Consider the following 14759-nt stretch of genomic DNA (forward strand, 5'->3'; position numbering starts at 1 on the left):
AAAGCAGAGCATGTGAACTTAACTACTGCACCACTGGGCCAGCCCTCAAAGTTTTTTTTTTTTGGTGAGGAAGATCGAGCCTGAACTAACGTCCATTGCCAATCTCCCTCTTTTTGCTGAGGAAGATTTGCCTTGAACTAACATCTGTGCCCATCCTCCTCTATTTTGTATGTGGGATGCTGCCACAGCATGGCTTGAGGAGCGGTGTGTAGGTCCGTGCCCGGGATCTGAACCTGCGAACCCTGGGCCACTGAAGCAGAGCACACTAACTTAATCACTATGCCACTGAGCTGGCCCCCACTAGGACAAATTTTTAACTAACTTTGCATATGATGTGAGATATTGATAGAGATTATTTTATATATGGATATCCAATTATTCCAGCACAATTTGTTTGAAAATTTTATCCATTCTCCATACTTTTGTACCTTTGTCAAAAATTAATTGACCATGTATGTTTCTATTTCTGGATTCTCTATTCTGTTCTATTGATCTATGCATCTATATTTACCACACTATATTGATTATTCTAACTTTACAGTAAGGCTTGAAATCACATAGTGTGAGTTCTCTAATTTCAATTTTTTCCTAAACTGTTTTGGCTATTCCAATTCCTTACAAAATTTCTTATTATTATAAAATATACATAATAAAACTAACCGTTTTAGCTATTTTTAATTGTACAGTTCAGTAGTATTAAGTACATTCACACTGTTGTGTAATCGACACCATCCATCTCCAGAACTTTTTCATCGTCCCAAACTGAAACTCTGTACCCACTGAACAACTCATTCTCCCCCACCCCACCCGCCCCGGTAACCACTACCAGACTTTCTGTTTCTATGAAATTGACTATCTAAGTACCTCATGTAAGTGGAATCATATACAATATTTGTCTTTTTTTGTTTATTTCACTTTATTCTAGTTCCTTTGCCTTTAAATATAGGTTTTAGAATCACCTTGTCAATTCTATAAAAATTTCTGCTGGGAATTTGTCACTGTATTGAATATAAATATCAATTTGGGAAGAATTTACATCTTAACAATATTGAGTCTTCCAATGCATGGACACTATTTCTCCATTTATTTAATTTTAAAAATTTCTTTCAGCAGTGGTTTGTAGTTCTCAGCATACAAATCTTATCCATATTTTGCTTGATTTTTACATAAATACTTCATGTCTCCTGGTGCCATTATAAATTATATTATTTTTATCTCATACCAGCTTTCATTTAGTCACTATTGTTCTGGTATATGCTTTTTCCTTCTTTTATTTTCAAACTTTCTCAATTTCCTTTTAATTATGCCTCTTGTAAGCAGATTATAGATGATCTTTTTAAAAACGCAACTTAATGTCTTTTAGTAGTAGAGTTTAATATTCACAGTCCCTGCAATTACTGAAATATTTGGACTGATTTCTACTATCTTATTTTTTTTTTATTTAAGAAAATGTACACTGATTACGTGCAATCTCCCATGACATGACAATTGTCTTGTCAGTAAAACGACGTCCTGAGCTTTGACACCTGCAGCAAAGCCCTATAAGGATTTTGTGGTTTTAAGAATACAAAACATGTAAGATTCCATTGAGGCCAAGTTTTCTTTGTTAAATAAGATTTAAAATAACGAATATTAGGATCCCATCTAAGCTAAAGTTTTTAGGGTTATTACATGTCTCACAAATCAAAGAAATCAAAAATCCAATCAAGCTGTGAACCTGGGTACAAGATGCAAACTTCTACAACTGGACAGAGATTTAGGTAATATCTCAGGGACCAACTCCCTTTTAAGTTTAAAGCTTTGATGGCATGGGATTGGGAAGAAGAAGGTGTGAAGGATGGGTCCGGTGTCTGGCTGCAGTCCAGACTGGTGGTGATCCTGCATGTAAAGAAGTTCAACTGCGGTATTGCTGACACGCCAGGTGCTTAGGCAGCCTTGGTGAAGTGGGATAGTTCCTGAAGGGTGTACGGATCTTTTAACCCCAGCAGAATTAAGAAGTATAGAGGGGCTGGCCTGGTGGCGTAGCAGTTAAGCTCACACGTTCCACTTCGGTGGCCCAGGGTTCTTTGGTTCAGATCCTGTGCGCGGACCTACTCACCACTCATCAAGCCATGCTGAGGCAGCGTCCCACACAGAAGAGCTACAACTCTACAACTATGATACACAACTATGTACTGGGGTTTTGGGGAGAAAAAAGAAAAAGAGGAAGATTGGCAACAGATGTTAGTGTAGGGCCAATCTTCCTCAAAAAAAAAAAGTACAGAAAGGTTTAAGAGATTTATAACAATAATAGCATTTTTGTTAGAAGGATATGTATATATGATATTCTATACATTTTCTGTATATGAAACTTTAAAATTTTCATTTACAAATGTGTGATGAGCTCTTCTCCTTTGTTTTCCTTTTCTTCTTCTTCTTCCCTCTCCCTTCCTCTTCCTTTTCCCTTCCTGTACAATTCAACCCTATGGCCATTATATGGGGAAGAAAAATGTATGCCTCTGTGTCAGAAATGTAGGGACCTGTGATGGCCCAGAGCAGGGTGTTGGAGCCCCAGCTGGGTGAAGAGGGCATCTACGAAGAGATGTGACCCAGCACTGGGTGTTAGGACCCAGAGGGGGGAGTAGAACCCCTCAGCAGTGAAGCCCCCTTGAGGAAGGTATCGAGCCCAAGTGGAATGGGGAGGCATCTGCGTAGGGGAGAGGGTGGCGGCAGAGGCAGGAGAGTGGAGACACAAAAGGGATTAATCAGATAAGTAAATGAAAGAGCAGTGGGAGCCAAGTTCCTCACTGTCAAGGAAGGAAGGTATGAATACAGACAGAAAACCAGGTTAAACCCTGTGGTGTTGGACTGAATTTGAAATTTGTGTAAACTTATGGTTTTCCATGTATATAGATAGGTACAGAAATACACGTTCATGTAAAGGTGCCTGTGTGTGCTGGTTACACGTCCTCTGAGAGGATCTGGGAGAAGCAGCACATCAATAGCAATAAGCATGCCTGACACTTGAATCTTAGCTTCTAAATACCGTACTCCACTAAAAGGAACAAGAGCTTCTTGGAGAGACAGCTAATTTCAGGGCTGGAGTAAGGAAAGGGTAAGATGAGCCTGGAAGATCTTGTGCCAGAAAGTAAGAAAGGGCTCAAAGAATGAAGAAGATAGATCAAAAGGGAGAAAAGTCAGCTAAAAAGGGCTCCCAGAAGCCAAATCAGATTCAATATGAGCATAAAAATAAATGATAGTAATGGATTATGAGAGCCCATTGGATAAAATTGGAAATCATGAGTCCATACAGACATGTATAAATAAGTGAAGAAATTGAAAGGTTGATGAAAAACAGGATATTTACATAGTTTGAAACTGTAGTCTTACAAAATAATTATAATTGTAAATGGGAAAATAGTAATTTTACAGTAAAGAAGGCTGGCCCTTTAATCAAGTGCTCGAAGTGATGGGCCAAGGAAAAAATTTGCTGTGCTGATGAAACTCCTGAATTCCAGAGGGGAGAATAGAAGAGTTTCAGGAATTGAGGGAGCATGGGGGTAGGGAACAGGACAGTGCATGAGCAGAGCCTCAGAGCATGGGAGTGCAGGAGATGAGGAGCAGGGAGGCCAAGGTTTCTTATGGTGACCAACACTATTAGGGATGAAAAGAAAATGGGCATCAAGTGCAGTGGACTTGAGGCAGATAGAGGAGATAGATCTGTAAGGGTGGCGGGGCAGTAAGGAGGGTGTCTGACGCCCCCTATCGACTCTTGCTTATGAGGGAAGGGTCTGGAGCAGTGTGGTCCATCCTGAGCCCTGCGAGAGGGGGCAGAATTGCTCTGGACTCGTGGGCTCTCCCCTGACTCCTGCTGATGAATTGTGGCTCCTCCACACTGGACTCCATCTATCATACTAATTGCAGTTTTTTGAACACACCAAGCTCTTTCATGCTTCCATGTGGTCTGCTCATGTTGTTGGTTTTGAATAACTTTCTTACTTTAACTTACATGGCTATTTCTTATTAATCCTTCAAGACTCATTTCAGTTACCCCTCTACTACCATAGTACTCTGTGCATAGCTCCATATTTGCACATATATGATTACTTATACAGGAGCCTGTTTGCCTCTACCACAAAATATGGGTCACTCGTCTCTTTGAGAGGTGGAATATAATTCTCTTCCGTTGAATTTGAGCTAATAGAATGCAGCAGAGATGACACCCAAAGAAGCCTTGAGGATCCTGCTCAGGCCTCTTGGAATACTCTGGAAGCCCTGAACACACTCACCATGTAAGAAGTCCAGGTACTTTGAGATCATATGCTGGAGAGGCTAGGGCAGGCACTCCAGTCATCAGTTCCAGCTGAGCCTAGCCTCCTAGCCATCCCTGCAGTGGCACTAGATATTTGAATGAAGTCATCTTGGATCCTCCAAACCAGCCCCAATTATGTTGAGTGACCTCAGTTGACATGAGGAGCAGGAGAACTGCCCAGCTGAGCCCTGCCCCTTTCCCGACCTACAAAATCAAAAGTTATGATAAAACGGCTTTTGTTTTAAGCCATTCATGAATTTTTTGAAACATGTTTTGCAGCAATAGATACCTGGAATATTTCTTGAAGGCAGGGATTAACCACATCTATCTCACTTCTTGGTTTAATATCTGATACACAAAAGTGCTTATTACATGGTTGTTGAAATGTTAAATGATCTGTTTCTAGAAAAAATCAGAAGTTCAGCCAATAAAACTCAATATCATCAAGATCCTACATTACTCCATATCATCAGTTTAACATTTATGTGACACCTCAAGTCTGGCTTTCCTTCCTTTAGTGCATCACTTGGTGTCAATTCCGATGTGATTGCACTACCATTCATTCATTCTTTTGGTAAAAATCAATCAAGTGCGAAATTTTGACTCTGTACTGCTCATACCACCCACTCTGAGTGGCCTCAACACTTCTGAGCAACCGCAAGGGGCAGGAAGAGCAATCCCAGCAGGGCGATGCCTTGATTAAATCCCAAGGCAGTTTACACAGAACACCAAGAGGAGGAGCTCTGCAGTTCAAAGTCCCTTCCACCTAGTGGCAGTAGGTAGAACAAGCAGGACAATGTCACAACTCAAATGCTTCCCCCTTACGACTTTAACCTTTACCTGTAGCACAAACCCTTCCAAACTCCTCTTTTTATCTTCCCACAGCTGGAGTTAACAAGATCATGTGTGCTCTGGCCCGTTCATCGTTTTCTTAATTGCAAGGTGAGCACTCAACAGCTAGAACAACAGAAGTGGAACATGGACTGGCCAACCTTTCCTGAAACCTCAACTGCATCTGGTCAGTTTCCTACTGTTTTTGGCTTTCTTCACTCTAGAGGTGAAAAGATAGCAAAATATTTGCTAGTTCTGCAAGCTTCTCTTTTTTTCCTTTCATTTCTTAAGGTTTAATTAACCTATATACTCTTTTGAATTTATCAAATTAACTTTCTTTCAAGTAACTAATGTTGACAACTTTCCCTTTTTGCACGTAATAAATTCTCCTCTGTCTTCCTTCTCTGGTCACCCTGCCCCACTTGATGCCTTTTAAGGGCCCACTGGGTGTAATAGGGAAAACTCAGTTTTTTTCTTCTCATGTAGGGAAAAGCCTAGTTCTTCCCTACTAGGTCTTTCCTTCCTGTGAGTCTCCTTTGCTACTCACACAAAACACTTTGCTTCCGACACTTCTGGTCACCAAATTTGTGGAGGTTTTTCCCCACACCAACAAGCAATTCTTGGACACTAGCTGGGTGTCTAAGAATTCAACTCAATTCTGACACTATCTACCCAGATAACCCCCACCCCACAGTTGAGAATGTAGTGGTAGAGGCTGCTGTGGTTCTTGTCGAATTTTAATGTGTATTTAAATCACCTGGGCTTAGTTAAAATGCAAACACTGAAAATGATTCAGTGGGTCTAGGTTGGGACTCGATGGTCTCTCGTTCTAACCAGCTCCTAGGTGATGCTGTCGCTGCTGCTCCACATACCCACACTGAGAGGCCAGGGTAGAGCAATGATTCTGACCCTTAGCTGCACACTGGACTCACCTGGGGAGTTGTAAGAACCACTGATGCCTGGTCCCCAGCCCTAGAGGTTGTGATTAAATTTCTGTGGTGTATGGCCTGGGTGTTGGGATTTTTAGAAGCTCCTAGGTGATTCTAAGGTGCAGCCAAAGTCAAGAACCTTGAGTGTTGTGTGAGAATTTTCTTAGATCTAAGTCTGGCTCAGGAGGAGGAGGAAGTGCAATTGTGCAATTAATTAGTGATACTTGTCATTGGCCGGAATTCGGGGTTGATGGGCAATTGCCATCCTTGTTGTGCCTTTGCCCATCTGGTGAAGGCTCACTCTGGGCTAGAAGCAAAGAAGAATGAGATTTAGTCCTTCCAAATATTCCACATATTGTGATCCGTGATGGGGGCCCATTTTATGAGCCCCTTACCTACTCATCTTTGTATTACTAGTGCCTAACACCATGCCTGGCACATAATAAATGTTTGTTGATTCTACTGTATTAAATACAAAAATCTCTATACAGAGGCATTTGTAATTCAGTAGAGGAGATAAATAAAGTATAATGTAATAAGGACTATAGTAGATGTTTATGATATATAGTAGAGAACAATGTAGGGTTGGAAGAGCTTAGACTTACATCTTGTTAGAGTGGCTCTTCAATTAAGAAATGTGTAGGAATAAAACTTAAAATATTGAAATTTTTGCTTTTATACAATTACAACAAAATCAAATACAATAGAAAAATTACCTGGTTCAATCAATTTCAATTTGTGTAGACTGACTCAGAAACAGCAGGATCTCTTATCCTCTAGGCTCTCTAGCATTGCAGTCACACACAGAAAACTGAACCCACTAAAACTCCCAGTTAGGTCCTAGTCTCCATCACATACACCTGACCTAAATATAAATTAGATCCAAATATCATTTGAAGAAAATCTCCTTTCTAGCTTTAAGTAGCAAGAAAATGTGATGTGAAACAAAAAACTTATGTCAACACTCTAAAGACTATGAAATTTGACTATTTTTCCATTAATAACAAGTCAATTTGTTAAAAATGCTAAAAATTCAAATATACATTTTCATTGTTGAGCTAGTCTTTAAAATTTTATTCTTTTTAAACTTAATGCATATGTGACAACTTAAAATCATTAGTAGTGATTGAAAGTTATAATATAAAATTAATTTTCCAATGTCAACCTGATTTATAGCCATTATTAGTCTTAATTTTTTAGATTTAAAATTTCTCCTCTCTAGGTGGACACCGTAGCGGAAAAAAGCCTCTATTTGTACTCTTGCTCTGGGCCCTGCAAAAGTTAGGACAAGGCCCACCCTGAAGGAGGAATTAGTAATAAACAAATAGCAAGAAAATGTATATTTTAAAATGGTGTGTGAAATGCCGATGGTGGGTTCAAAGAACAAGAGGTGTTTTTTTCCTGAATCAAAAGGAGGAAAAGATGATCTTTTGAAAAACAGTGTTGGGTGAATTAGTTATCTATATGGAAAAAATGAATCTTGACTCCTACTCACATCATACATAAAAATAAATTCAATATAAATTGCACATATAAATGTAAAAATAAAACAACAGTTTCAGCAAAGAACACTGAAGAATCTGTATTACTATGAAGAAGGCAAAGAGAGTTTTCTTAAACAGGGCACAGAAAAGCATTGTAGCTTCTGTTCATCAAAAGACACCTTTAAAAGTGTAAGAAGATCATCTATGGAGTAGAAGAAGATATTTGCAACACAAATACATAAGAAAAGACTAGCATTCAGAATATATAAAGAACTTCTACAAAACAGTAAGAAAAAAGACAACCAACAGGCACTTCATAAAAGAGGATATCCAAAAATCCAATAAGCATATGAAAAAATGTCCACTACTTTACTCATTATGAAAAGAAAAATTAAAACTATACCAAGATACCACTACACCTGAATGGCTAAAATTAAAAATATGAAAAGAGAAAAGACCAAGATGGCGACATAGGAGGCTCCTGAGCTCCTCTCCTCCCATGGATGCACCAAATATTCAGCTACACACTGAGCAATTGCATTTGAAAGAGATCCAGAAACTAGCTGAGTGACTCCCACACATTGGGCAAATGAGAAAATATGCATATCATAATGGGTAGGAAAAGTTGAGACACACTCGCACCCTATTCTTGGCACAGTGCCATATGATGGGGGAACCCCTAGCTCTCAGCTTCTCTCTGAGGAGCAAAGGACCTGGACCCCCCATCTAGTACCCCAACTCTCAAGGCTCCCATCTGAGGGACAGGCCCCCAAAACACCTATCTCTGAAAGCCAATGGAGCTTCATCCATGAGACCCACAAGACTATAGCAAACAAAGAAGCAGTTCTTAATGGGTGCCTGAGCACTCATCGTGGCTACCCCTCCAGGGCTCAGTGCAGAGGGAGCAGGCAAAAACGCCCATCTCCCAGTCTTTCCCTGAAAAGCTTTATCTGTGTACTTTAAAAACTACTGCTTGAGGGCCAGACTTGTAAGTTAGCACACATCTAGGGTCTAGCTGCAATCTTCCCCAGAGACTGGGGAAACCAGTGGACACTTCTCCCTCCTTCTTCCTCCAGTCTCCTAAAATAATAAAAGCAAGTTGCCAGTATCTCCCTGGAAGGAGGTTGTACACACACCTGGCTCCTCAGCTTTTAGGGCTGCTGCCTGAGGATGGATGCCCAGATTGCCTGGCTCTGATAGCCAATGGGGCTTGCATTCATGAGTCCTATAGGACTTTAACAAACAACAAACCAGTTCTTAAGGGACTCAGGAGTGCTCCTCTGTGACTATACACCTGGGCCCAGCACAGAGGGAGCAGGCAAAAACACCCATCTCCCAATTTCTCCCTGGAAGGGGCTTATCTACATATTTCCTCTGCGGCTGCTTGAGAGTCCACTGTCTAATTAGCCCTCATCTAGCTGCTGACTGTGATCCTCCCCTTTGGGACACTGACAGGTCTTGGCACATCCCCAACTACTGGGAACCACTAAGAACAAAGATGGTGGTTTGTACAATCACAAAAGTTTTAGAGACAACAAGGAGCTCCAGCTGGGCTGGTTGATAAGGTTCATTTCCTACACAAGACCGTTCTGGTAAGAGTAGGAGAGGCAGCTGTTCTATCTAATTGGCAGAAACCAATGTAGAGAGTCAAGGAAAATGAAGAAAAAGAAGAATGTGTTCCAAACAAAGGAATAAGATAAATCTCCAGAAACAGATCTTAACGAAATAGAGTTAAGTGATTTACCTGATAGAGAGTTCAAAATAAGTCAGAAAGATGCTCACTGAGGTCAGGAGAGCAATGTATGAACAAAGTGAGAATTTCAACAAAGAGATAGAAAATATTAAAAAGTACCAAACAGAAGTCACAGACTGAAGAATATAATAACTAAACTGGAAAATTCAGTAGAGGGGTTCAACAACTGACTAGATCAAGTGGAAGAAAGGATCAGCAAACTCAAAGACTGGGCAGTGGAATTCATTCAATCAGAGGAGCAAAAAGAATGAAAAAGAGTGAAGACAGCTTAAGGGAGTTATGTGACATCATTAAATGGACCAATATACACATTATAGGGGTTCCAGAAGGAGAAGAGAGAGACAAAGGAGCAGAAAGTTTATTGAAAGAACTAATGACCATTGTGCATTCAAAGAGCCCATAGTCATTTGCATTTGCATAGTCATTGTTGCAGTGAAATGCAACATCTGCATTTCACTCTGAGTTGCTGAAATCTTCTTCAGACGATTATATAATCACAGGGCTGAAACAGATGTATTTAGATGCTGTCTAATGCCATTTTCCCACCTTCCCCTGAGTGATCACTGGCTGCTTAAGGATAAACCACTTATCTAAGGAAATACCCAAAGAGGCCTCTAAGTTTAACATATTTACAGATAAGGGATATCATTCTATACCCATGAGCACTGTAACTAAGATTGCATATTCGTTTTATGGAAGGAAAACATAATAAGGAAAAATGTAATTAATCACTTTATTGCACTGATTTCTTTTAATAGCCATTTTCCTGACTACCTGATTTAACTATTATGATGGTTAACATGGAATATTGTAGAACCATTATGCTTACCATCAGTTGTTACAATTTCCTAAATATTCCTTGATATTCAACAGATATCATTTATAGAAATTACGTTAAATTCTTTTACATGAAGTTTCAGTTGTAAGAGTAGAAATGGATTTGTGAGATACTTGTGATTTGGGGTCTCTGTAACCCAGTGCAGAGGCACATAAAAGCTGTTTAAGACACTTTCATTTGAGTTCAGATTAGTTCTCTTGTTAACATTTAACTCATGTCTCCTATTCTTTTATCTTTTTGAAGTTCCAATATTCTTTGGCATCCTTGTGTTTTCATTTTGTGATGTTTTACTTGCTTTTCCCTGTAATTTGACCTTGGCACTTTAAAATATATATTACTGGTAGTTAGCTTTGATGTTTCTACAGTGAAATATTAAAGCATGGTGAGGTGAAGAAGTGGATTGAAATGATAGTACATAAAATAATAATACGTCATTGCTATACTGTTGGGGATCTAAGCAGAGACAGCTTTGCTAAACTTTGCTAATTTAAGAAATTATGGTTTTCACTCAACCCGGACTAATGACTGTCTGTGTGGGTGACAGGTTATTATACTGAATTTAGGTAGAGCATTATATTACTAGCTGTTATATGTTCAAAATTTTATAGCTCTGCAAATGTTGAAATCTGACTTGACCATTTCAGAGCCAAACCCCTCCAAAGGTTTTTGTAGTCATGTTACTTCCTTGGTACCTACGTCTTCAAGAAAGGACGTTGGATTATACATGAATAGAATAAAAAAGAAAATTAAATTTCACATTGATCTTTCAAACTAGTAAAAAAGCATTAATTAATTTATAGTCTACAGCCTCGTAGCATATGGAATAGTTATAATAACGAGGACTCAAGCTCACACACGTATGAGAATTACATCGTTTGTGTCACCCGCTTGGAGAACGACTCACAGTCTACCCGCCGTCTTCCGAGGAGGGCCTGCCACCGTCGGTGGGATAATGCCTTGGTGTATCTTGCCTTTCGATCTCATCAACGTTAGTGTTGGTTGGCGTTATTTTGTTGACGGGCAGCACTAAAAACCCCTGAATATTCACTACCGATTGACAACAGGCCCCTGACGTGGAAGACAATACCGTGTCAAACCACCGCGTCTCACTAGAAAGGGCAGGCCGTGAAAAGGCGCGGCGACGGCAGGAAGACATCCGCCCGTCTCGGGATTGGCCATCCTGCGGTGGTGAAGCGGACTCGGCTGCTGGCACAATTTGATCTAATCAAAATTTATAATACCTAAAAGTTGTTTTAAATGCTACAATGTAAGACAGCAGCACAAACTAGACGTACTGTCTCTTTACATTCACATACAGTTCACAAAAGTAATTCACACATATTTCTAATATAACGCACATCTTTCTTCACTCAGGAGGTATTTACTGAGTGCCAACCATGCACCAGGATCACAAGGTGACGACAGCGCTCACAGTCCCTGGTACTAACAACCGACTATTAAGGTCTGGCAGTCCCAGGCACAGCGGGGCCGCGGAAGGTCTCCCCCTTTCTCCCAGGCCCCTCCACCGGGCTCTTCTCGGCGCATTTTCTCTCTCTCTTCTGCATGATGGAGGGGCTCCCTGCTCTGAGGCGGGGCCCTCCAGTCAGAGGCCACCCTGACAGACCCCAGAGTTCATAATTTGAGGACTTCAACCTTAATTCAGTCTCCAAAAAAATGTTAAAGTATTTTACATCTAGAAATAAAAATGTAGATGATGTACAAAACATATATGTTGTGTTACTTTCATAAAGTAAAGCTGTCCAATGGAACTAAATACTATTGTGATACTGTAAAAGTACTGTTTTTGTACATTTTAACCAAGAAATCACAACTTAAATTTGGCTAATTTAAATATATTTATATATTTATTTATAATATTTTATATTTTTATATTAAACATATTAAATACATTTATATTAAATATATTAACATATTTCAAGCTATATTTTGATTAGAGTGGTATTTTATCTCTGTGTGTGTGTGGAAATATAAATATTTATTTATTATGTCAACAAAATAAATAATGTGTTTACTGGGTATAGAAGTATGGCAGAACAGAAACAGTTGCATAGAACGTGAAGGACACTGATTAATGGAAGGCATTTCAGACTGAATGCTACCACTACTGTTCCTGGAAAGAGCCCTGCCTGCATCACACCTTTGGGTGCAAGTGAGGAACAGATGAGCCGCTTGTGGTCTTCGCCGAAACATTTTTGTTCTCGCTGTGCCTATCTTGTAAAATTAAGACACTCCATAGTAAATGAATATTTTTTCAAAAAGTACACAAAATATTATCAGAGCATATAAAATTACCCAGCAATCTTGAAAACATGAGGATGTTTAAAACAGAAGATGAGTTCCTTAGGACTACTGGTATTTTATTTACTATATCTGTTGTTAAATGCTGAAATGTGGACCAGAATTTATTGTATATCAGAAAGGAGCTTTTAAAATAACAAGAAAGTACCTTCTGAATAGTAAATATTTATGAATTAATGAGATTAGGAAAACATGATTTGTAAAATTTTACAAATTAATGAATTAAATAATCATTAAGCAATCTCTATTCAATCAACTACAAACTCAAGATTATTACAATTTTCCCACCATGTAGAGATAATGACATGAGAAAAATTACAATAAAAATAGACAAAAAACCCAACACTATAGTTCACAGTGAAATTTTCTGAAAAGTAAATGTTACATGAATAATTTGCTACTGAAAATTCTGATCCAGCCAGGAAACACCAATTACATTAAAGGAAGCTGCTGCCAATACAGTATGGATGAAGTGATACAGCAAACAAAACAAGAACATGCTTATCAGGAAAAGAAAATACTTACTGGGGAAAACCACATCACTTTAAGAATCCAAATTGTAAGAGCAAAATTCACAAGGAGGATGATGAGTAAAAGAAGAACAAATAAGTAGAGGCAACGCTTTCTCCAGCCATAAATGCCAATTTTGTAGACATGCTGGTTCTCTGGCCTGTCTATGTGGGTGCCCTCTGAGGTTGTAGTGTACTGTTCACACACCATCTGCCGTGGGAGGGGGGTGGAAAGAGGGAGAGGCGAGAGGGAGAGGGGGAGAAAGAGGGTCAGAGAGGGAGATAGACACAGAGAAGGAGAGAGAGATGGAGGGAGGGACAGAGACAGACAGAAAGAGAAAGAACTTGTTTGTCAATACTGATTTGCTATGAGTCCAACAAAATAATATTTTTTATCTCAATAATAAATTTCCAAAATTAATGATTTTAAAAAAGACAAATATTACTTTGAAACATGCCACTGTGTTTCAACCAGAGTGACATTTAATGTCATCAAAATATTTTAGATATGAGAAATCTATTTGAAATCCAGTGACCATATTTTTAGATTTTAATCAATAAATTCACTATATATACAGCTTTCAAAATTCTTCAGGGTTAAATTTGAAATTGAAGCATCAACCTAAAATAATCACGTTCTCAAATTCTTAAAAGATTCAGTGGGAAGAAAATCAAGCTGGTACCTATATAGCTTTTAAAAATAGAATTCCATTATTCACCTTTATGTCAAATGATTAAATTACATCTTTCTTCAGCTACTAAATTACTCACAATTAAAAAGCCACTTTGTAAGATACATACCACACTAACTTTTGCTTTTAAAAAAGTTGCCAAGTATTGACCTACTTCGAGAGATCAGAAAATGTATATGTACTCAAATGTTTACAAATATTCATTGATATAAATTAGAGTAAGAGTTTTAGTAACAATTGCAACTCCACAAAGAGATTTTTAAAAATTATTCATTTTTCCCTTTATACAAAGAAAAAAGTGGTTTTAATTTATAAAATTAAGATCAAGATTATGAAGACTTTTCTGATTGTAAACGTAGTGAAATGATGAATCAGAATATAAAATATTCTTCTCTGAGATTTTTTTTAATGCAAAAGTTATGCATTTATTTTTAGGAATGGTTTGGAAGTGTCCTTATTTAAAATAAGTCATGGTCTAAAATAATTCTTTAAATCTCTTTCCAACTTAATAGGGATTTCGCCATGTTCTAACCGATTGTATACAACTGAGCTATTCATCACATAGTATTTTCAAATACTCAGGACTGACAATCTACATTATTCAAAACCTAAACGTTTAATGATGTCATAATGGCCTTATCTATTTACTCATTTCTCTGAGCTCCCTTCAGTCGTCCTTACATTAGAAAGCCGACCACGAGCACCACCATCCGCCGAGTTGCTCCAGGCAGTCTTACAGGTCATCCTTGCATCTTCTTCTTCCCTTCAAGCTCCATGTCAGCAAGTCTTATCAGCTCTGCTTTCAACGTGTATCCCCAGTCTGTCTCCTCTCCCTTTCCACTGCTGCCACACGAGTGCAAGCCACTACGAACTCACATCTGCTGGACTGCAAAACCCGCTTTCCTTCTTTCCTCTCGAGAAACCATTCTTTACCCAATAGCCAACGTATAAAATGTAAGTAAGTGTCTGCCACTCGATAGTTTCAAATCTTCCAGTGGCTCTCCCCACACTGAGAATATCCAGACTCCTCCATCACTTACCAGACCCCGCATGAAGGGCCTTTGCTTACCTCTTTGACCTCACCTGCTACCATCTGTCTTGCGCTCACCATGC

The 14759-nt window shown here is 38.9% G+C and overlaps 1 protein-coding gene across 2 annotated transcripts in view; it reads right to left on the reverse strand.

The window, feature by feature from the left end:
* The window catches only part of SGCG (sarcoglycan gamma), a 138134-nt gene that overhangs the window by 64061 nt on the left and 59314 nt on the right, over positions 1 to 14759 (reverse strand). The window contains exon 1 of one of the 2 annotated variants that reach the window (XM_014791220.2): positions 12971 to 13165. The exons of the other annotated variant lie outside the window; for it this stretch is intronic. Coding sequence (XP_014646706.1) covers positions 12971 to 13165 — 195 coding nt within the window. Of the gene's footprint in view, positions 1 to 12970; positions 13166 to 14759 lie in introns of those variants that run through there. 2 annotated transcript variants of the gene reach the window in all.

Source organism: Ceratotherium simum, chromosome 10 (genome assembly GCF_057802395.1).
Source record: "Ceratotherium simum simum isolate JZ-2026a chromosome 10, ASM5780239v1, whole genome shotgun sequence".
NCBI classification, from domain to species: Eukaryota; Metazoa; Chordata; class Mammalia; order Perissodactyla; family Rhinocerotidae; genus Ceratotherium; species Ceratotherium simum.